The following is a 26,430-nucleotide window of genomic DNA, read 5'->3' as shown; positions in this document are numbered from 1 at the left end:
TGGAACCAGAAAGACATAAATAATGACAAGTGCGAGTCGGACTGGCCCACCGAGGGTTCCGTACTTTTTAGTATTTGTTGTTATAGCGGCAACAGAAATATATCATCTAGGCGTCTGAGACGTCATTTTCTATGACGGCTGATCGGTGATCACGTATTAGGCTTTCCATAGAAAAAGAAGCGCCGGAAGCTCCGGCCCGGCTTCGGGCCGGTCTAGCGTGAGTCACCCTTTATATAGAGTTAGACCGGGGTAAGTCTGCAACGATTTTGATAGCACACGCAGTGCAAGTGTTATGTATACTTAATAATTTCATAGAAGATATCATAGATTTCATGTTTTTGTACGCCAATAGGCAAACCATAGTGATACCAAATTTATAATTTTTGACACCACTGTAACAGTTTTACCTATGTTTTACAAATTAACACTTTGACTTTGACTTTGAAGTTTGACGTTTAAAATCGTGGCAGACTTATCTTGGTCTGACTCTAATAGTCATACCATCAGCAGCACATTTCAGCCGAACTGAGTTCCCGGCTGGTTTCAACATTATGTTCGACATTTTGCGCTTGAATTTGGGTGCAAATTTCTCTGTATTTTCTTCTGATCTCTGCAAGATTAAGTAAAATCGTTTATAATCGTCTAGAGTTAGACCAAGAAAAAAGTCTGCAGCGATTTTGATAGCCCACGCAGTGCAAGTGTTATTTTAGAAGTCAAACTTCTATAAAATTATGACGTATAAATAACACTTGCACTGCATGGGCTATCAAAATCGCTGCAGAATTTTTTTCTTGGTCTAACTCTACTCTATTACTTTTACGTTTTAAGGACGTTTCACGCTAAACCGGGCCGAGGCGTCCGACATGTCATTTTCTATAATCGCTGATCGGTGATCACGTGATGCTTTCCATAGAAAACGAAGCGCTGGAAGCTCCGGCCCGGTCTAGCGTGAGTCATCCTTTAAGACGAAACAGGAGCTGAATTTTAAATATTTTAGGTAAATATACCCGTCTCGCTAACGGAAGCGGCACCTAAAAGTAGTGCGATAAGGACAAGGCGAAAAACCCTGCGTAAAAATCTCAAAAATCGAGGTTTCGTACTCCTCTGTTTCCTCCTCCAAAACTTAACCAATCGTAACCAAATTTGGAAATCTAAATGATTATGAAATTATCTGTGTCGGACCGTTTTGCTTTTTTGGCTAATTGATATCAGTTTTGAATGCCACGCCTCTTATTGCGGCATAGTCAATTAGGCCATTTTGGCCATTTTTGAAGGGCTCTAGCGCCTTAAAAAACAAAAATATCAAAAAAAACAAAACGGTCCGACACAGATATTGACAATATTAATCTGTGTTGAAAAAATCATTGCTCTAGCTTCAAAAACCACGGAGGAAAACGAGGAGTACGTTTATATGGAGAAATGACCACTCCCGTTGGCTCTTAACCTCGTGAATCTAAATGTACATATTCGTTACAATCTAATTTGAACCTTTCATCAAACTTTCATGAAACAAATAAAGTAGTACCTATTTCTTTTGTTTCATTGCGTTTTAAAACAAACGAAATACGTTCCAATTTACTTATAGAACAAGGTTCAAATAAAAAATTGGAAAACTTTCTATGGTGGGTCTTACGAGGTTAATTTCGTTTGGATAACTCACCTTGTCTAGCGGAAACACCGTTGCACATATTGCCAGAAACACTAGCAACTGGCGTAACATACTGTCAAACAACTAATACTGGGCAAACACACGTGATGTTATTTGATCATTTGAATTTGCCAGTGATTAAATCACGCTATCTATATAGTATGTTATTGAAAATAGGGTTGACAAAACTATTTAGGTACATATAAAATTCGCATTCAGTTCGCCACTTCTCTTAAAGGATGACTCACGCTAGACCCAGGGCCGAGGCGTCTGACATGTCATTTTCTATGACGGCTGATCGGTGACCACGTGTTGCTTTCCATAGAAAACGAAGGGCCGGAAGCTCCGGCCCAGCCCCGGCCCGGTCTAGCGTCCTAGTTAGCGATTGGTAAATTAGCAATTTGGTATGTTAACAATATACTTCAGTATTTATGGTGCTAATTGACCGCACTAGTGCAGTAATTAGCACTTTGCGTGCCTATGACTAAAAATAAAGTGTAATTCTATGGAACTTGCTAACTATATAAACAAACCGCCATACTGAAATCATAATCCAGTGATAGTTTCAATGTGGCGGTTTGTTTACATAGTTAGCAAGTTCTATAGAATGACACTTTAGAAAGGGCCACATGACTGTAAAATGAATAAATAATTCGCAACTTAACCTTTTGGATGCCAATGACCGATATATCCGCACCGCAGGTTCAACGCCAAAGACCGATTAATCGGTCACAGACCACAGAGCAACATAGACCTACGTGCATAATATGCATAAAGTTCAATTTCAGTTTTGACACTTCGGTGACGTGGCGTCTGAGTGACAGCTTTTGTGTTTGACACGGCGTCGAAAAGGTTAAAACTCAATTTAAAACACTCCGTTTGGTCGTGTTGTTATTATATGGCGATTATATCCTTGCGAATATCCTACTTTTCTCACTTGTATCGTAATGTAACTATTAACTTCTAGGGCAGTAAAGTAAAAAATGTCTCAGATCAACCATCAAACATGTGATCTGAAGCTACCTTTTACTATTCGAGGTTTGTATACTACCAACAGGTACTTACTTATTTTTCTACTCGACGGAGCCGGAAAGCGGCAACTTAGTTTCGCGCAGCGGGCGGAAAGGTGACGTTTTCCGGCCTGTGGGCAAAAAAAGAAGTTTTATAACGGTTTTGTTTTTGTTTTTGATAGGAAAATTGAGAAATGAAATTAGGATGTGTTATTAAAATTTAGTTTATTTTAGTGCAGCCTTATTAATTGTGAATGTTAATATTTTATTTGGGCAATGATTTTTGCCAACCGTTGTTTTCAGTGGAATGATAATGTAGGTATACCGGGTGTGGCCTGTAAACATGAGCAAAAAATTAAACTGTAGGCTGTACTCCTTATACAGACCAACATTTGTTCAGCGACTTTTAAAAATAACTTGTGGGTGATTTTTATTACACTTTAAAGTTTATTCTAAGACGCAATGTATTGCGAATTTTGTTATGTTTAAGGGGTGACAAGCAACTCCAATCACAATAATATGGCGTGGCGATGGCGTCCATTGAAGATAATATTTATTTTGTATGAAAAATAGGGAGTCTAAATATTTCATAATTTTTAAAAGTTGTTGAACAAAAGTGTCACCGTTTGAGGAGTACAATCTATGTTTTAATTCTTTGCTCATGTTACAGGCCACACCGTGTATACATACCCTGCCCAACTGCTCTTGATAACTATGTTTGACATTGTAAAACCAGATTGAACCTTATTGGAATACGGTAAACAATTGAGTTACGATTCGAATGTAACATACGCTTGTTTATACGTGGTTGTTGTGTCTGGTAATACGGTACATTTCAAAACTCCTTAGCGAGATTCAAATCTGACATCTACTGCGGTATGACAAAGTTCATATTTAGCTACGGTTTTTTGTGGACTTATGTTTCATATCGGTTTACATGTTGTTTGTACTTCTGCGGGAATGGACAATTATCAAAATTTTATCCAGTCTGGGTAGTATGTAATTTCAACCAGTATGGCATTATTGGCTATGTGCGAAGTACATGGTGGGGGTAAGGTAAAGCGATCGCAGCGCATGAGGTGGTGAAAATTGGAACTAACATTGGATAGCGTCTTTAACATTTCATACAAGTTATATGGCTCGAAATGGAACTTTAATTTACGATTACTCCTGAGATATTCATTTAAATTGTATGGTGTAATCTGTATGAAATGCTTAATATAACTAACGTATTTAATTTGATAATTATTAATACTGTATCCGTGTAAATAACTTTGCAAAAACCACATACTATGAAATCATATTGTAGAAGATAAGAATGGGTATAGTAAGTTATCCTTAAAAGATAGACATACACCGTCGCGGACTTTTTTGTAGACCGATAAAAGAGAGACAATCCCTCCATACATTCCCAACAAACAATTAGGCGACACTTAGCACTTATTTTATCACCTAAAGACATATAACGGCTGGAGAATAGCTATATACTCTAAGCTTACAGGCTCTGGTGACATCAAGGTCTTTAAGAAGTCCATGTATAGCTTTAAGATCCACAGTAGCCGTTTTGGCCGCTATAATGGATCTTAAGCAGCTAGTGTTATAGCTCAAAGTGAATTCTACCACCTTAACATCTATATGAGTAATAAGCAGCTGCAATTTTCACTTAAGGTTCTAAACAGGCGATAAAAACTCTTTTATAGCTCCGTTACTCGCAATCGCTTCTTAACTCTCTTGTCTCACTTACAGTCGAAAAGAGAAGTTATGAGTCACTTTTATAGATCATGTAGTCGCAGACGGGCGTTATTCAATACCTTAGTACATCTTATAGTGTTATTAGAGTCTTACTTACAACCTAAGCCTATAGCGCCATGTTAATATGACCGATGAATCAATAAGCAAAACAAAAACTGTTAATTAGAACGTAAATACTTAATAAAAATCGATAATTTTACTCAATATAGACATAATGTTAGTATTGTTGTGTTTAAAACCGGACTTCACGTATATTGTGTAATTTTGCGAAAATTAAATACGGTGGACCACAATTTAAAAAATATTATATTCAGATAAATATGCAAAGGATCAGAGGCCCTTTAAAATTTTGTTAGTAATACATATAGTTATTGACAGTGTAATTAATTTCGCCATCATAAATCCGCAGATAACACCGGCATCGGTGAACTAAAATAATTATTTGCTTTTATTTATCCGCCATTACATTTCACTTCAAGCTGTCACAGTGCAAGCTTACAAATAATAATACAAAATGGAAACATCTGCAACCAAAGCAGTCAGGGCTAAGGAAAAAATGTGCAATTACCTTCTTGAGTGTTACAAATATTGTCTTTAAATGCTAATATACCATCTAAAGCTGAAAGTATCATCTATATAGCTCTACACTACTACTCAAACAGTTAGTAGTCGCTTAATTGGCACCCTTTTAAATCCTAAGTTGTTAATCAACGCTATTACAGCACTACTTTAGCGCTCTTCTACTACAACAGTTTGTAGTCACCTATATGCAACCCATATAGCTCCTAAAGAATTAATTAACACTATTGTAGCTCCACTATACCGCTCTTATGTCTCTTTTTTTATCCCCTAACCCTACTGTAGCACTGTTATAAATCTTACGGTGATAAAATTTGTGCCCAATCCGGGGTTAAAACGGGGTTATAGCCGGCTATAACTCCTATTTTTAGAGTACTAACAACACCTAAAGAGTAAATAGGCGCTTATATAAATCTCTTGTAACCCTTAAATTTAGCGCCTAATGTTAGTTGGGTTGTGTTGTTATAACTCCAACGGATTAAGCAGCGTTTTCGATTAAAGCTCCTAGACAGCGTGATTTTTCCGACAACATCGTCATATTTCAACCAATTTATACAAAACCTTAACAAGTTATATACGTACCTTAAACCTTCCTCACGAATCCCTCTTTATTGAAAATCGTGTGAAAATCCGTTCAGTAGTTTTGGAGTTTGGAGTAGTTTTCTAAGATGTAAGGAATTGACGTTATCCGCTAGATTTGCGGACGCTAGGTTGCGTGACATGCAGTCGTGCGCGGAGCGAATACCTATAGGTACTAGTGACCCGCCCCGGCTTCGCACCTAAACCTTCCTCAAGAATCACTCTGTTGATAGGTGAAAACCGCATGAAAATCCGTTCACTAGTTTTTGAGTTTATCGCGAACATACATACACACAAACAGACAAACGCGGCGGGGGACTTTGTTTTACGAGTATAAGGTGTAATGATAATAATTTAAACTTTACTGTTTGTAAATAAATGTCATTTTACCGAGACTAATAGAGTCTTAATTACCGGTTAATCGCATCAACATCTAACTTTGCTCTCCTGTTGCACAAATATTGAAACTGGACATCATTTCAAAGTTGTACTATTAGCCAAAATGAAGAAACAACTCAAAATTTTCTTTTTGCCAGTTTCTGAAGAATAAGAGAACCTTTACATTACATCTTCATTCATCTGTTATAAATTAAGATAATTTTATTTTTTAACATTTTTTACGAATATTTTACGTAGGTATAGCTAAAACCAAAGACATATGTAACTTCGTATAAGACGAATAAAGTCTAAGGAAAAAACGTGCTTCGGAATTCAAGTAAAAGTCATTCTCGAATAGATGCCGCACACACCTTTAGCCTATCCTCGGCTAGATGGCGTGACGACACCGTTTCATATTTAACAATTTTAACACATAGATATCAGTGAATGAACATGGATCAAAATGATATAAAAATAATAAAATCATTTTTCCATATATATACATTTTTTGATAACTTTATACGTTTTCATTTTGAGTTTTAGTCGTGTGTCGATAGATGGCAGTAAATTTACAGTGACTACAAAATTTACAATGACAGGACCCCTCTATACTATCTATTCTTTTTGCTAAAACTAATTGGAAGTAACAACACGTGAACGTAAACGTATAATTAATATAAAAAACATGCAACAATCTACCGATATAACTGTTAACAATGTCGGCAATAACTTAATTTAATTGTCTTGTCAAAACGTGCAGTTGAATTGATTAGTTCCAAATAATTAAAACAACCGTCAAATCATACAGGGGTAAAATAATAATTTAACTAAATATTTTCTCCATAGTTGAACCACACAATTACCCATAGTGTTAGTGCTAGATAATTATGTATTACCCTGTATACAGGGTGTTGCTTGTAACGCGAGCAAATAATTAGAACATATATTATACTCCGCAAACGATAAAACTTTCGTTAACACAAATATTTACATTAACAAATATTTTTCATACAAAATAAATATTGACTTCAATGTACGCTGACATCAGGGTGTTTGACGTTGCTTGTCACGCTTTAAACATAACAAAATTAGCAATACATTGCGTCTTAGAATAAACTTTAAAGTGTAATAAAAACAATACATAAGTTATTTTTAAAAGTTGCTGAACAAATGTTGGTCAATTAGAGGAGTACCTACAACCTAAGTCTTACTTATACTGTTTAATTTATTGCTCCTGTTACAGGAAACACCCGGTATAAAATCATATAAATACTAATATCCACGTGTTATTGCGATTTGCTTCATATTTATTCAGTCAGTATTCAGTAGGTAGCATCTCGGTAGCATCATACGCCATGCGGGTCCTTTCGGTTCTCTTTCTGCTGGCAACTCTTGCCATCAATGCCATCCTAGGACAAGAGCATACTGTGAGTTGAAGTTAAAAAAACTTAGTCCTTTTTAAATCGAGTGAAGTATTCGGATATTTGGGCCATTTTATATTTAAATTTGTCTCCAAGATGTACGCTTATTTTTTTTTAATTTAGTAGGTATGATGGGCGCCTTTGCACCCGAGGCAGCTCGCAGAGGTCTTTTTGATTGAAATATGTTTTTCAGCTTAAGTAGTAATTAATTAATTCATTTAGATATATGTACATATTTAAGTTTTATATTTCTGTTTATACCGAATGTGGCATGTAACACGAGCAAATAATTAAAACATAGATTGTACTCCTCAAACGGTGACACTTTTGTTCAACAACTTTTAAAAATTATGAAGTATTTAAACTCTCTATTTTTCATACAAAATAAATATTATCTTCAATGGACGCCATCGCCACGCCATATCATTGTGATTGACGTTGCTTGTCACGCCTTAAACATAACAAAATTCGCAATACATTGCGTCTTAGAATAAACTTTAAAGTGTATTAAAAATCAAACCACAAGTTATTTTTAAAAGTTGCTGAACAAATGTTGGTCAGTATGAGGAGTACAGCCTACAGTTTAATTTTTTGCTCGTATTACAGGCCACACCCGGTATAATTGTAATTAATGTAAATTGTATTTTAATAAAATCAATTTCGTAGCATTCAGTGTACCTGCGAATTCGCAAGGGAAGGACTATGTGCATATACACGAACGTGCAGCAATACTGTGTGGATGACAATGAGGTAATTAGACACTTTTTCTTTTCCATCGAAACATGACGACCATTACCTATTCGACTAGACAGGGGTCTCCAGACCCCGGCCCGTGACGCGTTCCAATCCGGCCCGCCGACACCCAAAGCGAGTGACCCACTTCCGGCCCGCGGGAGCCAGGCTCCAGGCTTCAGGGGTTCAGCCCTAACAGCAGCAACCAGACCCCTGGACTAAATAATACGCTAATAGCCCGCTTAAAATATGTATTTATTTGTTTTACAAGGGGGCGAAGTTGTTGTTTAACCGCTTGTGCTAATATCGATACCCGAGTAAGCGAAAAATTCCAAAATTGAACCACGGTAGCAAGTGGTTCGAAACATGGAATCTTGAGCGTTGCGAGGGTTTGAAAGCACGAGGGTTAAACAAAATTTGCCCCTAAGTGAAACACAAAATTTTTCACCACAATAAACCCGAAGTGTTTGTGTTTAATATTTTACAATTAGTATTTTCCTTGCGTTGGTGTGGTGAAAACTAAAATATATTTCTTTTAATTTAACCCAACCAAAAGAGACTTGAAGGAAATGTCATTAAGGGGCCATCATCCGGGAGGTATAGTAATATTAGTAATGTGTACCCTAATTGATCAAAATATAATAGACATATTTTTTTAAACATTGCAGAAGGTGTTTTCGACTACTTGGGTATGTATCTAATTTACCCAATTCTTATTTTAGTAGTACATCTCTGTAATACCTAGCAGTAAATTAAGAAATACCTATAGATGACGTGGAATTTACTGGCCAAGCGAGTGTTTACTATTTTTCTGTTCGACGGAGCCGAAAAGCGGCATTTTGCAGCTTTGCCGAAAGTTGACGCTTTCCGCACGGAGAACAGAAATAGTTATTTACGATACAAGTGCGGAAAAGAGGAAATTCGAAACGAGTGGCGATAAATTAAAACACGACCGAAGGGAGTACCTATTCGCACGTGTATCGTACAACGTTTTACACTACATATGGTTCTTTAAACTTTTGACATACGCACGAAAAGTGCTATTTTACGCACTAGTGCGGGAAAATAGGGCCATATGTACTGTAAAAGACTTTTCTAGATGGAGACGGAACTTTGCGACAAATTAGAGAGAGAGAGAGAGCGGGTTTTGAGCGCAGAACCTTAGCGCCTACGAACAGAAAACTAGTGATCAGCTGAAATTGGATTTTTTTACGAAACCATAATCATTAATGGTGAAATTGGAGTCGTCTTAAATTGGAAAAAATCTAGGTTCTAGTGCTAGGGGGCTGTCCATAAATTACGTCATCGATTTTTGACGATTTTGGACCCCCCCCCCCCCCCTAAAATCATCCAAAAATCATGCTTCGAATGACCCCGTTTCCTCCTACGTCATGCTACCGTCATCCGATGTCCAGACCCCCCCCCCTAATTTGAAATAACGTAATTTATGAATAGCCCCTAGATGTAGTGGTATTTATTGTTCTAGTAATTAATAATGTTTCGTACTGTATTTTTTTAACACATTCACTGCCAAGAACACGTATGTGTGTTCATTTTGTCCTGGAAACGGGCGCCCGGCACCGAAAGTGTTAACAGTCATCTACTTACTACTTATCTAGACGATTCTAATAAACCCTACATTTAATAAACTTAAAAAGTTGGAATTAGAGCCATTTTGGATTATAGCTTCACGGACTTCACGGAATTTTAAACAACTTAGGGGCTGTCCATAAATTACGTCATCGATTTTTGACGATTTTTGACCCTTTCCCCCTCCCCCCTAAAAATCATCCAAAAATCATGCTTCGAATGACCCCGTTTCCTCCTACGTCATGCTACCATCATCCGATGTCCAGACCCCCCTCCCCTAATTTGAAATGACGTAAATTATGAATAGCCCCTTATCACAACAGATTAGCCAGAATCAAATTTATTTTATTTTCCTTTAGTCACCAATGGGAGATGGAGAAGAGTACATGAGAATAGGAAACACAGTAAGTACAAGAATATTCGAATATTTGACCCTATAAAGTGGAGAATAGCAGTAACCGGAGTAACGTAAGAATTGATTATGATTGTTAATGAATAAACCCTTATAATAATACATATATATATGTACTACCTAAAGTACCTAATAATCCTCCAACCTGCTTCGAATACATTTTCGTAATTTTTAATTTGACATTTTAGCTCAGACGTAACGATAGTGACTGGTAAGCTCTGTACTTAGATTAAATCTTACTAAGAGAAAAAAAATATTTTCTCCCTAAACTGGTAAAGTTCCGAATGGGTATATTTTTAATCTAAATAAGGTAAAGGCACCTATTACCGTGGTAGTTAAGGAACTTTTCAAAAGAGATCCAAAAATTAAGGGTATCAATGCTGTCTAACAGCCAGGAATATTTTTTTTTCATCAGAGCATATAATGAACTTTCCGTTTCACACGTTTTTGGATTCATTTTGGGTTATTATATGTATTAAAATATTGTTTGAAGCCAAAATGACCAAATCTTCTATTACCGTGGCAAGGGACAGGCTGTGATTCTATTATCGCGAATTGAGCTTTCATTACCGAGGGTACAATTGGCATGATTTTTCTGCACTCGTTAATAGAAACCAAACTCAAAATTCGAAACCTAATACCGAGGGTTAAAACAATAATAACGACGTGGGTTCTGTATATTATTTTTGTGTCATTAAGTTTAATAATGATACAAAAATAAAAAATAAAACTATAGGAGTATGTTTAAAAATACCAAAAATACAATACCAAACAGTCACTCGGTAATAGATAACTCTTTAAGAGCCTATTACCGACCCATTCGATATTTCTCTGGGTCGGTAATAGTTCCTCGGTGATAGAATGTATAGTAATTTCTATACATTCTATCACCGAGGGTAATCTGATCATACCATCGGTAATAGGCTTAATTTGGAGATTGATTAAACCTAATTCCGACCCATAAAAAGAATAAAACACAGATGGTTTTTCAAATCAAATCAAACACGTATATTACAAGCTTCTTGTAAAGACAAAATCACATAACCGGCAAGTAAATTTTAGGTTTTATCTCAAAATAAAAAAAAGTTGACAGATTAAGGGTTCCCATAGAAACAAGGAAATCGGTGCTGAAGTTTTTCTTAAAAATTAAAGGTTAGTTGAATACTTTCCATACCACGGAAATAGCTCTTTAATAGCGTGAATAGATCAAGATTGGAATAAATAAAAGAAATTATAAAACTGATAATTTGTACCAAAACTAAAGAGTAAATAACAAAACTACCACTTTTTCTATTACCGTGGCATACCACGGAATTACTTACCACAGAAGTAATTGGCGCCTATCACCGCTGTATTTTATTTTCCATTTTAAACGTATTTACCGGTTATAAACTAAGTTAAAAGTAATTCAAAATCGTGTAGAAAACAATACACAACCTCTTAAAAGGCATTGCACTAGTTTATTTGCCATAACTATTACGTAAAACACTAAGTAAGATTGGAGTGCACTTACCTGTGGCGTCACGCGTCTGTATGGAATAATCGGTTCTTGCGCCGCCGTCGCACAAAGTGACGAATCGCGAGTTTTTTGTTACACTCACACAAATGCACACTATTGGGCACGATAGACCAATGAATGAGCTTGTTTTGTGCATGCTTTATTTCTTAGGGAATAGATCTGTTTGCTTGCAAAATGCGTATTTGTAAACACCGCGGTGTTAGACGTCGATTTTGATACCCGCGTTAATAGCCGCCGTTACCTTATATAATATTACTTACAGACGCCGAAACCTCGTGTAAAGAATCAAAGACATATGGTAAAAACACACATATTTTTAGCTATGTACTTATAAACATCTGAAAACGCATGAAAATATATCATAATAAAACTTCAAACATCAATTTCTGAGTCTATTCTAAGTATACTGAAATACACCCAACTTGTCAGTAGCAATCCCAATCCGCATTGGGCTAGCGTGGGAACTATAGCCCAAGCCCTCTCGCGCATGAGAGGAGGCCTGTGCCCAGCAGTGGGACGTATATAGGCTGAAATGATGATGATGATGATGTCAGTAGCAAAAGGCGCTAAATTAAAATTTTCTACTGACAAGGTCGATAAGCCAAAGTAACTTAATTATACCTTTTTTAATTGTTTTTTCAGCGTCGTGGATAGTTAAGACGTTGCGACGGCATCCATCAACAAAAAAATAAAGATAATCTATACTTATGTTTCGAATTTATTTCTTTCTATTCCCTGCCCGCGATTTCGCCCGCTGAGTCGTTAAACCCAGGAATCGGATACCGGTAGTACCTATTTTTTGTATGGGAACGAAAACGGTATTATTTCGTTCCTTGTTAATTATTTCATTTCTAATTGGGCAATCTAATAATTCGAAGTTGTTACCTAGTAAAAACACAACTGAGTCCTAAATTTTGAGTACCTACAAAATAATTCAAAATAATGGTTATTTCGAAGTTTTTGCAAAATACCTACTGGTTCCGATCCCTGGTTTTACCTAAGTCTAATCGAAAGCGAAGATTGAAACAGCCGATGAAGTTATCAAAAAGTTAGTTCTACTTCAAAATGTTCATTCACATCGATAAAACACTTTGTCACGTAAGAGAATATCCACCTAACAAGGGGCCTAGCCAAGTGTCAATAGTTTATAGAAACAGAAAATTAAATAATGTATGGAAATGATTTAATAACTTTCATCGTATTGTGTCACGTCATTTACTTAATGGCGTTTGTCGATAAACGAAACGGCTAGGTATGCCAAGTTTTAAAGTTCACCAAACGGTGACTTTCGAAAGCAAATAATGCAAGCAAACAGACAGGCGCGGCGGGGAACTTTATTAGAGTTCCGTACCCAAAGGGTACAAACGGGACCCTATTACTAAGACTCCGCTGTCCGTCTTTCTGCCCGTCTGTCTGTCTGTCTGTCCGTCTGTCTGTCCGTCCGTCTGTCACCAGGCTGTATCTCATGAACCGTGATAGCTAGGCAGTTCAAATTTTCACAGATGATTTATTTCTGTTGCCGCTGTAACAACAACTAAACACAGAATAATATAATAAATATTGAAGTGGGGCTCCCATACAGTAAACGTGATTTTTTTTGCAGTTTTTTGCGTAAATGGTACGGAACCCTTCGTGCGCGAGTCCGACTCGCACTTGGCCGGTTTTTTTTATAAGGTGTAGTGATTGTCATCTTGGCAGCAGAGAGCTTGTATCATGATAATTTGACGTGTAATTGTAACTTCCAATTATAAAAACATACAGCATTTACCTATTACACTAAGATAATGTGTTTAATTGCAATGAGGCGGAACCTAGAATGAACATAAACTCATTAGTAAAACCTAGTAAAACACACTAGGCGGGTGATTCTAACGTTATTACTTTCGAATGTTTGATTAAATCTAAAAGTATGAAGTTTTATAATAGTATATAGGTACTTTTAATCAGAGATATAAGAATACTACTGCGTGTTTTTTTCTAAAATAAATATATTACTTATGGTCCTTAAATTACCATGTGGCCTCTCTCTCTCTCTCTCTTCTCCTGACCGATTTCGGCCTCAGCGACTGCATTCTATTGCGCGTAGGTATACTCTGTATCTTTTATAGGTATTTAAATAAAGTAAACAAACAATTTGTACATTTTTGGGTAGTTATAACATTTATTGGTTAACCAACCAAATACAAAAGCGCCTGGATCTGTCACTGAACAACCTAACTTTAACCTACATTATTTGATTATGTAATGTTTTCATCTACCCTGAACTGGCTTAAGGAGCCATTTGAGGGAAGATTTTGTTTACTTTTATTTAAATACCTAAAGATACAGACCATAGGAGCGGGAACTGAGCTGGGCCCGTAGACAACATGCCAATCGCTAACGCTCCGTAGCGAACGAAACGCAACTGTCGCTATCACACCAATAGGGAAGAGTGATAGAGAGACACAAAGCGATTCGATGGCGAAGCGATAGCGATTGTCACCTTGGCTAGGGCGGCTGGTCCGCCCGCTCGTGCGCCCTTATGTGACTGCAGTACCCAATCTTCGTCTGATACATGAACCAATGAAGTTGCCACTAGCTACTACAGCATATACAAAAAAAACAACGGGTTGCACTCCGGGAGTGCCGGCAGAAGTGAAAACTTAATGACATTGTAACTCAAAATATTAATAACAGCGCCATCTAGTGCAAAATGTCTGCAGGACTATGCACGGGCGTAGCCAGGGGGGGGGTTTTGGGGGTTCAAACCCCCCCCGAAAAGTTCAGAATATTAACATTCATAGAATTAAAATAAGAACAGGCGTGCGGCATATTTCATTGATTACTAACTATTACCTATAGTATACGGTGGTTTGGATTTTGGATTTCTCCGCCATCGTCGATTATCGGATCGCATCAATTACTTTCTAAGATATGATAAAGGTGACATTCGGGTGGCGACTGCAGTAGCATTATTCTGTTGCAATTTGCAATGTTACTGCTGCAGCACTGTCAATTTTCGTGATAAAATGATGTGTCTGATTTCCATACTAAAAGTAAAAATGTAAAACTGTCTATCAAATTACGTTTTTTATATCGATAAATTTTCGCGCTCGCTTCGCTCGCGTTTTCAATTACTTTCTAAGATATGACAAAGGTGACTTTCGGGTGGCGACTGCAGCAGCATTACTCTGTTGCTACGTTACTGCTGCAGCACTGTCAATTTTCGTGATAAAATTATGTGACTGATTTCCATACTAAAAAGTAAAAAAACCGGGCAAGTGCGAGTCGGACTCGCGCACGAAGGGTTCCGTCCCATAATGAAAAAAAAAACTAAAAAAAAATGCAAAAAAAAACGGTCACCCATCCAAGTACTGACCACGCCCGACGTTGCTTAACTTTGGTCAAAAATCACGTTTGTTGTATGGGAGCCCCATTTAAATCTTTATTTTATTCCGTTTTTAGTATTTGTTGTTATAGCGGCAACAGAAATACATCATCTGTGAAAATTTCAACTGTAGCTATCACGGTTCGTGAGATACAGCCTGGTGACAGACAGACGGACGGACGGACGGACGGACAGCGAAGTCTTAGTAATTAGTAATAATAGGCTCCCGTTTTACCTTTTGGGTACGGAACCCTAAAAATGTACAACTGTCTATCAAATTGCGTTTTTATATCGAAAAATTTTCGCGCTCGCTCCGCTCGCGTTTTCAATTACATTCTAAGATATGGCGACTACAGCAGCATTAGGTACTCTGTTGCAAAGTTACTGCTACGGCACTGTCAATTTTCGTGATAAAATGATACGACTGATTTCCATTCTCAGCTGTAATTAAATTAAATTAAATTAAATAAATTAAATATTCCTTTATTTCAGACCTGTGGCCCATAAAAGTTGTTAGTAACAATGCCTTATTCTATGTTAGTATACAAAAAAGTAAAAACTAATAACAATTAAAATAACAACTAAATAAATTAATATCTATATTTTACACAAGCCCCAGCATTGTTTGCCTCCATTTGTTATAAATGGGGCAGTCAAACCTATACGCAAACAGTCCCAGGATGCTGTTGCTGCTGCTTCGAACGCGACTGAGCAAGGAGGCCACTTTCTTGCGGATGATGGCGTGGAACCCGTCCGTGTGCGCCTCCGCGAACATACCAGATGCGCTACAGAACCGGGGCAGCTTCATCAGCATCCTGAAAATGTTGTTGTATTGGATGCGCAGAACATTGGCAGCCTTACGGGTGGTATTTGCGGGTGTATGCGGGTGGGTGTAATGCGGCAATGAACGTCACTCAATTTACCAAAAAAATTCAATGTAATCTTGATGACCATGAGGGGGCACCATGGTCTAGAAATGCTTAGGGCATCAAAATATCTTAATCCGGCACTGGTCGTTTGCGGAGTCAAGCGATTTGGGACTCGCATTTTATACACATTTCCATGCCTTCCCGAAAAAAATCGAATCATTCGCGAAAGTCTCGCAACGCATTGAGGTTACAAACGGCGCTCTTCCTCAGGAGTCTGAAGAAGACCACGGTGAGTGGCGCTCTAGCCAGGCAGGCCGCTTCGCTTTCGCTCGCGTGCGTATACCTTACTGTATCGTCCGATATACACCTACTCTGTCGTTAAAATCACGTGTAAAATTATAATAAGGGCGAAAAAAACTATTGATTTTGGAGTGTAGTTTTATTTAGTGGTACCTAAAATATTTTATCTGGTCTACTGTCCTCTAGCATATCCATCTGTCAACTTTACTTCAAGTTCCGCCTCCAGGGGAGAGGGAGAGAAATTAGGATTAGAAATTAGCCGCTTACTGACACAGACAGAATTCCACGCGGGCGGAACCGCGGGCACAGCTAGTCTCTAATATTTTTCTTGTGTAAGGGTTATTTTATGTACTTTTAGTCGTTTTATTTTCTTGAACGCCCGTGGGACTATGTATAATTCAGGTTAACACCATCTAGCGTTATATCGTCGCATTACTTGAAACCCCTAAGCAAATCACTGTGAGTACTACAGTTATATTAATACCAGTTTGAGGGAAATTCACTAGATGGCATTTAAATCAAAAAAGAAAAACTCAATGACATTGTAACAGTGTCCGTCACACGTGACGTCACGTCTTACGTCTTACGCTCTCGCGAGTTTAACATTTTTTCCCCATCACAAAAAGTGCTCAGCGCCGCTATAGTTATTTACGATCATCATCATCATCATCATCATATCAGCCAGAGGACGTCCACTGCTGGACATAGGCCTCCCCCAAAGAGTGCCACAATGACCGGTCTTGCGCCACCCGCATCCAGCGGACTCCCGCGACCTTTACCAGGTCGTCAGTCCACCTTGTGGGGGTCTACCCACGTTGCGCCTACAATTTATTTAATTATTTACGATACAAGTGCGGAAAAGAGGAAATTGGAAACGAGGGGCGATAAATTAAAACACGACCGAAGGGAGTGTTTTAAATCGACACGAGTTGCGAATTACCTATTCGCACGTGTATCGTACAACGTTTTACCAGTACATATGGCCCTTTAAGCTTTTGACATCGCACGAAAAGTGCTATTTTACGCACTATTGCGGGAAAATAGGACCATATGTACTGTAAAAAAAGTTTCCACTTCAAAAACAGAAAAAAAGATCACGGGACTTTTCCTTGCATGTGTCATCTCGATACGATGAGATTGTAATCTAGCTAGGCTTAATAACGTAGAATCACCCTCATGACCAAACCACAGACATGTTTGTTACTGAACCCGACATGCGACCAATGAACAGTGCATGATAATCGTTAATTCATAGATGTGGTTTCTGCTGCTGTGCGCGCTTGTGGCCTGGGCACGGGGAATTGAATATTACGATGACGATAATGAACACGTAAGATTATATAATTAGTATAATTATACTTACTTACTTAGGCGGCCTTTTCACTGAGGCGAAGACGAGCGGTATCAACCAAAGCATTGGTTGTAATCAGGGCCGTCTTAAACTATGCTGGGACCTTTGGCCACATAAGAATTTGGGGCCCTTTTGGAAAGTAAAGAAAGCGATTCAACTAACATTTTTCTACTATGATCTTCTATTTATTACGAGTAATCAAATATAATGTTACTGTCTGTCCTTCGGGGCCGCCTGAGGATGGGGCCCTGGGCACGGGCCCCGTGTGCCCTTATGGTAAAGACGGTACTTGTTATAATCCAGCGGAGAGGAGAAGAGATGGCGTTATTGGACAACGCAATTGGTTGATTCCTCTCATTTTCACTCCTCTCTGCCTCACTAAAAAGGCAGCCTTAGTCGTATCTTGCAAGCCTATAGAGGTGTGATTAGATATAAATGAACATATGGGCCTCTCAGGTAGGCGTCGTTTTTTATTACGACTACCTAACGTAACTAAATTCGTTATTGGCGGAATCCCTGTCTGAAACTGCGAAATTCGTGTATAGTGTTTTTGATATCTAAATAGTAACACTTATTGGAACTGTGTAATGTAGAGGCCCAACGGAGCAGACAAGTCTCATTGATAAAGGCTCCTTTTAAATATGTAGATAAAAAAAAATAACTACTTAATTGACATTTAGTTATTTTTCAGATAAAGATGCTCAAACACAAGGTTTGTAAACATTCCCTAGGTCAGTGGTTCCCAAAGTTGACTGGGCTCCGACCCACCCAACAAAAAGTGCCATATTCGGGACCCACGTCTTGGCTGTCTTAAAAAGGGGCATAAAATATTATTGGTAACTCTCAGATGCCCTATTAGTAAAGTGTAATTCTATGGAACTTATTACTATGTAAACCAGTGGTGGCCAAACTTTCTTCATGAGGGGCCAAAACTTGAAGGAATTTCAGAGGGGGGCGGGCCAGATAAAATCCTTTCGCGGGCCGGACCTGGCCCGCGGGCCGTACTTTGCCCACCACTGATGTAAACAAACCGCCATATTGAAATTGTCAAAGAATGATGAATTTACTAGTGACTTTTGTTTACATATACTTGGTCCAGCAGATCTTGTCAGTAGAAAAAGGCGGCAAATTTGAAAAATGTAGGCGCGAAGGGATATCGTCCCATAGAAAAATTGAATTTCGCGCCTTTTTTTACTGACAAGATTTAATTAAAAAATAAAAATAAAATAAAAATAATTTACTTCAGACTTTAGGTCCATTGGGGTTAGTATCATTATTGCTAAACTTAAAATTAGGGTTAACATCATATAAAACTAAAGAATACATTAAAATTTAAAAATAAAACATAACTAACTTAACCTATGACCCGGTACATACGGAACTGGCGCATGCAGACCGAGCCAGTGCCTCATTAGGGGGCTGTCCCACGTTTCTGAGACAATGCCCAGGATTCTATTGGGTAGATTTGCTTGACCAGCCATAGTTAGCAAGTTCCATAGAATGACACTTAGTTCCAGGGGCCACTCAATATTCGCTCGCGACCCACCAGTGGGTCACGACCAATAGTTTGGGAAATGCTGCCCTAGGTATGTACATAGGGTATTTTCCATTCTTTTTTACTAACCAATACCCTGAAACTGAACTTATTTTATCATGGAACCAATTCCCGATATCATAAATATTCAACTTTCAAAATCCCAACAATGTTCGTTGTTGCTATGATACGCACTTGACAAGACTGCATTTCGGCACAGTGTAAAAAGTAACAGTGGACCGACGCCTTTGATGTTTGCGCAAATGCCGACACCACACAAGAACACAGTAGGGTTGTCACATACTTTTACACACCAACACAAACATACCAAACATTTCAAATAAGACACGCTAGTCCTGTAAGTAGTACCGAACTACTAACAATGGCGATATGTGCAGCTCGGGTGACTGTAATGTTTTCATGATACGTGCTTGACAAGACTGCATTCGGTATACTGTGATGTACAGTCGACGTCAAAGATATGTTTACACTTTTTGCCTTATTACAAAGGAGTACGGTCTCTTTCTTTTGCCTGGCTCCTTCCCATTTACTTGGGGTCGGCCGTTCTAATCATGCGGCCTTAGGCCTTTTTAGGCGCATTAAAAAGGAGTACCTAAGGTGCAAAAGTGTAAACATATTATTGACGTCGACTATACTACGGGTCGTGTTAAACTCATATCGTATCTGTTGAAACGAAATATACTGAATTGGCCTCCAAAGGGCCTCTACAAAGTGCTACGCCGTTGTGCGTAGAGGATGCTACGCGCGTATACTTGTAACCAAAATACATTGTGTTATATTTGTGTTATTTTAGCTCAAATTGTTGGATTCCAAGGAAGAGGTATGTATATAAGATGTTCTTTTAATAGGTACCTACACTTATTCCAAGTGGCTTGAATTTCCAATAATTTTCTAGTGCTTTAATTGCTTTATTTCTTGCATGGCATGTGGCATGTACGAAATAAAATAAAGCATGTGGCACTTTACACTCTGTCACTACCAAGTCTGTGGATGATTTACGCCATATCGGTCCGAGTCCGGGCCGAGGCGCATGACTTCGTTTTCTATAGAAAGCATCACCCATCATAGGTATAAAACGAAGTGTCGGACGTCTCAGCTCGGCCTAAAACTGGACTTTACCGTGATCCTTATTGCGATTCTGTTTAGGACCTAAACTGAATTGCTAAAGGACGGAGCTATATAAGTCGCATAACTCCGTCCCTTAGCAATTCAGTTTAGGTCCTAAACAGAATCGCAATAAGGACATGATATGGTAAGGGGTCATCCATTAATTACGTCACACGTTTAGGGGGAGGGAGGGGGTCAAGAAAATGTGACATATTGTGACATGGGGGAGGGGGGAGACACAAACTTTGTGACGTCACTTTAACTTCATCAGTAACCGAATTTTTTTTTTAAATTATTTTATTCGCTGTACATTTAAATAACAAGTTTTTAAAACGATAATCGTTTTTATTCTTTTAATTTTCTTTCCTAAGCAGTTTTGGGTTATAAAATTACTAATATTTATATCGTCAAAAATATTTTGATAAAATATTAATAATACTTAGGTACTTACTTAATTCGATTTGGCGATTTCGTAGAAAAAATGTGACGTCACACTAGGGGGGAGGGGTTTGCCAAATGTGACCAAATGTGACAAGGGGGGGGAGGGGTCAAAAAACCTAGAAATTCGTGTGACGTAATTAATGGATGACCCCTAAGGCCCCTGATGCTTGGCAGTGGCGTAGCGTGAACTAATCTAGCCATGGGCCGAAGTCGCATCTGCGGCCTCCCTTTTCTTTCAATATGCCCGAACGGCCCTCGAGGCCTCTTCTGGCGCGAGGCCGTTGGCGAGTACCCACTTCGCCCACGCCCAGCTACGCCACTGATGCTTGGTCTGACGCGATGTCGTGGTGCTAAGCTTGGTCCGAACTAATTTGATTCTCTTTTTTCCTAAGAACAGTTTCTGATAGAAGACGACAGTGGAGAAATAATTAGTTTTAATCCAGACGATAACACAATTAAGGTACGTACTATATAGCAACATTAGCAACCATGCACGAAACTAGAAAATGTTGTGTACCTATTGTTTTGTGCTTAATGGAATTGTAACTTAAATAAAAACAGTAAATGTAGAATTTTATGTATACCTAACCTTTGACAATTAATATTTTATGTAACAACTAACATGTTTTGGATAAATTATATTTTATCCTCGAAATAAGCTAAAAAAAAAAAATATTGTAAAAAAATTATAAACCCTACTGTATTTGCATGTACATACGTACATACTTAACGCAAGTTCTACTAATAATATTTTAATTTAGAAAGTAATTATGTTTGTCTGTCTTCACGCTAAAATATCTGAACCGGTTTAATTGAAAGGTACATAGTGTGGTTACACTTGTAGGGTAGTTCTTACCAATTTTCATCATCCCACGCAAACTTAGTCGCGGAGAAGTCAGTCATAAGTAAATAAATCTAAAATCGTGGACAAAGTGATAAGACAACGCGACTGAGTCTCATTGACTTTCAGCGTGGTAGAATCGTCTTGCAGCAGATTGTTCAAAGAAAAGTAAGAGATCTGAATGATTTTAACAATACGTTTATTTTAAACCAGGTAAAGGATCATGGCGATGGGAAGCTAGAATTGTGCTTGCCTAATCTCGGGAGAGACTACTGCGTCACCGTACAGAAGGTAAGGATAATTACCTAAGTGCCGCACTAGCACATATCGTAAACCATAGAGTAACTAATATATACCTGTGCCTTAAACAGTTTTTTGACAAGTTTTCACAGATTATTTGTTACTCGTCCTTGGAGGAAAGTTTGAGACCCGGGGAAGGATATAGAGTAGTTTTTATCAATCATCATCATCATCATTCCACGCAGCAGAAGTCACGGGCAGAAGCTAGGACGTACTATGTAGCCATTGAACTATAGAACCGGCACAGAACCAGCCGGGCTAGCCAAGGTTACAATCGCTATCGCTTCGACAACGAAAAGCATTATGTCTCTCTATCACTCTTCCTTATCAGTGTGACAGTGACAGTTGCGTTTCGATCGCTACAGAGCGTAAGCGATTGGCATCTTGGCTACGCCGCCAGGTGGCGAAAACCGAAATTCGCCAATTGCGGGGATCTTTCGACGTTTTGGTCACGTGGTACAGGGTACAGGTTACGATTGCGACAATTTCATTGTTGTTAATTTAAAAAACTATATTAAATACATACCTATTGAATTTTTCAACACTCAGTCCCTGTGTAATGAAATTTATGAAATTTTCAGAAGCAACACCCACGGCATGAGAAATCGGAGATTAAAGGAAAACTAGAACTGGTACATATGTAAATATACTTAGCGGCTGCCCAGTAAATATAAAAACCGGCCAAGTGCGTGTCGGACCACGCATAATGGAGGGTAGGGTATATATATAGTCTAATAAAAAATAAAACATGGTCTTCTCTTCCCAGAGCAACACAAGCCTACGTCACAATAACATTGCCACTTTGTATAACGCTATCGCATATTATCATATAGCGCTGTCGCATGATGACGTAGGCTTGTCAGTCAGGTGACCTAGAAAAGACGGGAAGAGAGTACCAGGCGGAGTATATTATTATACCATGGTAGGAAACAATTCGCATTTCGTCCAACACGTATTTGGTCCAGCCCGGCCCGGTATTATAGAAATAGAAATAGTTTATTCGTGGCTATTCGAGCGTGGCCACTGGCCATTCTTATCCTTATCCTTAAATGTAGTATGGTGACTACATTTCCACAGGTGGAATGCATTCTGAAAAACATTGCCGTCGGGTGGCGCTCCGCAGCGACACTTTGTTGGGACAGCCGGACAAGGTAAGTACATAATATATACTTGTATGTATTGTATGACTACACCTTATATAACAAAGTCCCCCACCGCGTCTGTCTGTGTACTCTGTATATGTATGTTCGCGAAAAACTCAAAACTCTGTCGTGTTTCGGAGGTTCCGTTCTGCCGAATCCGACACAAGAGTAGCCGATTCAACGGAGCCACGCCGTTTTGTCACATAAATATATAGTGTTTAGTTTTAAATTTGTAACATAGGTAGGTACATATGTATGTTAGTCTGTAAGGTGTTTATAATAGGGCCTTGTTGCCTGACTTAAATTTTAAATAAATAAAAATTACTGAACGGATTTCATGCGGTTTTCACTTATCATAGAAGAGTGAGTCTTGAGGAAGGTTTAGGTGATTCTTAAGTTTACATTTAACTTAAAAATGAAGTATAGATAGACCCATTAATTATTATTTTCTTTATTTTTACAGGCGGGATTATCCTCGAACTTTTCGCCTTAAGCCTGTGAGTGAAACCATAGCAAGCGTCGAGTGAAATAAAATGTAAATCATTAATAAAACTGTTTTTATTTATTATAGAGATCATGGGCCCGTTTCTCAAAAACTTGTATCTTGTAATACAAGCGGATGTCACTTTTTGACAGCTTTTGTTAGAAAGACAACAACTTGCTTGCAACCACAACAACAACCAGCAACTGGCTTGTATTACAAGTTACAAGCTTTTGAGAAACGGGCCCCATATCTCGAATCACAAATAAATAATAGTTTTTTGACTTATTTGTTATTTGTTTTACGAGGGGGCAATATGGTTTTACCCCTCGCGCACATCAAAGGGAGGAAAATAGTACTGCAAAACATTACAAATAAAATTTAAATAAGCTTCATTAAATATTCAAAATTATTACCTACTCAGAACAAAAGTCAATTATAGGCATTCTAGGGGGCAGTTTTTAGAGTTCCGTACCTAAAGGGCATTAAAAACGCTCATATTTATATCAGTATCACCATAAATTTAAAATTGGTGAAAGTTGCAAAATTGGCATTTGCGTCCGCGCCACGTGATTTGATTGGACAATAGGGAATAGGTACTCCCTATTGTCCAATGTTCTGCCGCCAGAGTGCAACACTATATTGTAAACAATAGAGTAACTTAATAGGTACATGCTAGGCCTTAAACAGTTTTTTAACAAGTTTTCACTATGACATTGATGCATCAAGGCGGTTTGTTTGCAGGTGGCCTACCGCGAAACGCGAAAATTGAAATTTCGTTATCTGGCTCTCTATCGATCGAATAGGCAGTGATAGATAGAGAAGAAGAATCCGTACTTTCGATTGTAGTGTTTCAAGGTAGGCCATGTGATTGCCCTAGTGACGCCCTCTACGCAGAGTTTTGCGTAATATTCCCTATTGTCGCCGTCTGGAACGTGCTTGATGCTCTAGTGAGTATTATATTCTTTGTTCAGAACGTCCTAAACTTAGTCTGGCATAAATCATAACGACATAAAATAGACAGAAACTTTCACCTGTCATGGCATTAAGACATGTTGATTAACAATTTTTCAGAAGCACAGTACTCTTGTATTTAACTTAATAAGTATACAATTAAAAAGGATTTTGGGTTTTGGAAACGTAAGTACATAAAGTTCAGTTTCAGTTTTTCATAAAGCTCGAACACACTTAAATCTAACAAACTTTTACATTCATTACATTCTTAGATTTTCATTCACACACTTTCCACTCCCTTCTCACAACAAGCTTACAAACACACTAGTTCATACTCCTCTATCTTTCCTAATTCCTATTCTTATGTTTAATATATTTATAATTTTTTATCACTGGTAACTCGTGATGATCATGACCCCCGCGATACAGGCCATGCCTAGTGCGGGGTTCACTGTAACGTGCTTGTTAAACTTTTACTGTCAATAAAAATATTGTTATTGTTAAAGCAAAACAGAAGACATAAGACATGAACCTATACAACACGCCACTATAATAGCCAGTAACGAGGCAATTTAGGGCCGACATATCTTGTAATATGTAAAATAGGTATATTTTGGAGCGAAGTGGAACATGCAGTCACGGCTGTCACAAATGGAATGATACCTTTACTCGTCTGATTTCAGTAATGCCGTGGCTGGGGAAATGCTGTTACTCCATCAGCTTACGGATCGGCAGTGTCGTAATTGCGATCATAACGATCCTAGTGCCGTTTTTGGTCTACCTCGTTCAAAAGTTCGATTCAGAATTAGGTACGTTTTTCTACACATCGGTAACTCGTGGCACTTGACAGTTTCTAACAGACTAGTGATGTGACAATGTTCTTCCTAGTTTTTAAGTGTATACGAGTCGAGAAAAAGAAACCACTAAAAAAAGGAATTAATTAAACTAATCTTTTAAGTGCTACCTAAATGCCACGAGTTACCGATGTGTGTACATATGACCCATAAGAATAATTTATAGGTCAGCCTACTGACCTATAAATAAATAAATAATAATAATAATATCTCCTAATACATTAAAGCTCTCCAAGGGGCCTCTACGTGTTGGATCTATATCCTTACGCAAGTCTATCAAAAGACCGGTATTTATAGGCCCGTGAAATCCAAAATGGATCTCCTAAGACATTAACAGCTTTTGGGGTTTCGTAATTTTATTTTTATTTTATTTTTATATTTATTGGTTCACCAACAATTGTTTACACTTTGTAAAGTATAACTACAATCGTTTTAACTATTATCGCTTAGCGTAACAATTACTTAAAGGTAAACACCACATGCATTGAATAAAGTAAGATAATTGCATTTACGTTACATACAAAATACCGTTTACAATAATAATGCGGGCATTAACTATTTACTATTGATTATTAACTATACATATAATATAACAATGATACAAACCGTTACAGTAACATTGCATTGCGTTATTTATAAACACTTTACAGGCCTGAATCAGCTATGAATCATGTTTATCTGTCGTTTTGACTTGTGTATTTGTAAGCAAGTGACAAAACACAATTTAAGTAAATCAGGTCCGCAAAATTTCTTGTTTAGGGGGAACGGACTTTAAGATGCATATTATCTATTACATTGAGTGGATATCACTAGCTTATGATATTATTTTTTGCTAAGCAGGAGCGAACAGGTTTTTTAAAGTGATGCGCAGAGTCAAAGTGAATATCCATTACATGGCTACAACTATTTATTACCTTGCATAATCTTGGGACAGGTGAGTTACTGCCGTGGACCGTCCGTCGGAGCGGGGGGCACAGGGGTGTTATCGGATTGCGGGGTATTCTCTTTGGAGCACGGAAGTGCAGAAGGCCAAGGAGTTGCGGACAGTCTATGTCATTATTCAATAATTTATACAAAAACATTGCATCCGCAATGCTTCTGCGTAGCGATAATGACTCAAGTTTAAAAAGTTTTAATCTTTGGGCATAAGAAACGGCTGTTTTGGCTTTGCCATCTGCAAAAGTCAGGTGTCGCAAGAACCGCTTTTGAACCCGCTCCAGTCTTAAAGAGTGAGTAGCATAGTGTGGG

The 26,430-nt window shown here is 38.1% G+C and overlaps 2 protein-coding genes and 1 long non-coding RNA gene across 5 annotated transcripts in view; 1 reads left to right on the top strand and 2 right to left on the bottom strand.

Annotated features, from left to right (window-relative positions):
* LOC134801905 (uncharacterized) overlaps positions 1-26,430 on the bottom strand; it is a 537,245-nt gene that overhangs the window by 249,659 nt on the left and 261,156 nt on the right. The gene's annotated exons all lie outside the window — the stretch shown is intronic.
* The window catches only part of LOC134801873 (uncharacterized), a 399,153-nt gene that overhangs the window by 343,582 nt on the left and 29,141 nt on the right, over positions 1-26,430 (bottom strand). The window lies entirely within an intron of this gene.
* On the top strand, positions 17,362-23,445 carry LOC134801872 (uncharacterized). 3 transcript variants are annotated; one of them, XM_063774522.1, is made up of 8 exons: positions 17,362-17,486; positions 18,199-18,219; positions 19,856-19,881; positions 21,004-21,070; positions 21,665-21,742; positions 22,333-22,383; positions 22,829-22,902; positions 23,357-23,445. In XM_063774522.1, the coding sequence occupies exons 1-8, from the start codon at positions 17,412-17,414 to the stop codon at positions 23,418-23,420; spliced, it is 456 nt and encodes a 151-aa protein (XP_063630592.1). In that variant the 5' UTR covers positions 17,362-17,411; the 3' UTR covers positions 23,421-23,445. The 3 variants fall into 3 exon arrangements, with proteins under 3 accessions (XP_063630592.1, XP_063630593.1, XP_063630594.1); XM_063774523.1 differs by having other exon boundaries at positions 19,856-19,882; positions 21,008-21,070; XM_063774524.1 differs by lacking the exon at positions 21,004-21,070 and having other exon boundaries at positions 19,856-19,882.

This window comes from Cydia splendana, chromosome 23 (assembly GCF_910591565.1).
Source record: "Cydia splendana chromosome 23, ilCydSple1.2, whole genome shotgun sequence".
NCBI classification, from domain to species: Eukaryota; Metazoa; Arthropoda; class Insecta; order Lepidoptera; family Tortricidae; genus Cydia; species Cydia splendana.
The sequence above is the reverse complement of the archived record's forward strand: the minus strand, read 5'-3'. Positions and strand labels throughout refer to the sequence as shown.

Coding starts and splice junctions, on each gene's coding strand:
- LOC134801872 (XM_063774522.1), top strand. CDS start 17,412: ATGTGGTTTCTGCTGCTGTGCGCGCTTGTGGCCTGGGCACGGGGAATT. Junction 18,220..19,855: donor TAAAGATGCTCAAACACAAG/GTTTGTAAACAT, acceptor GTGTTATTTTAG/CTCAAATTGTTGGATTCCAA. Junction 22,384..22,828: donor TTAAAGGAAAACTAGAACTG/GTACATATGTAA, acceptor ACATTTCCACAG/GTGGAATGCATTCTGAAAAA.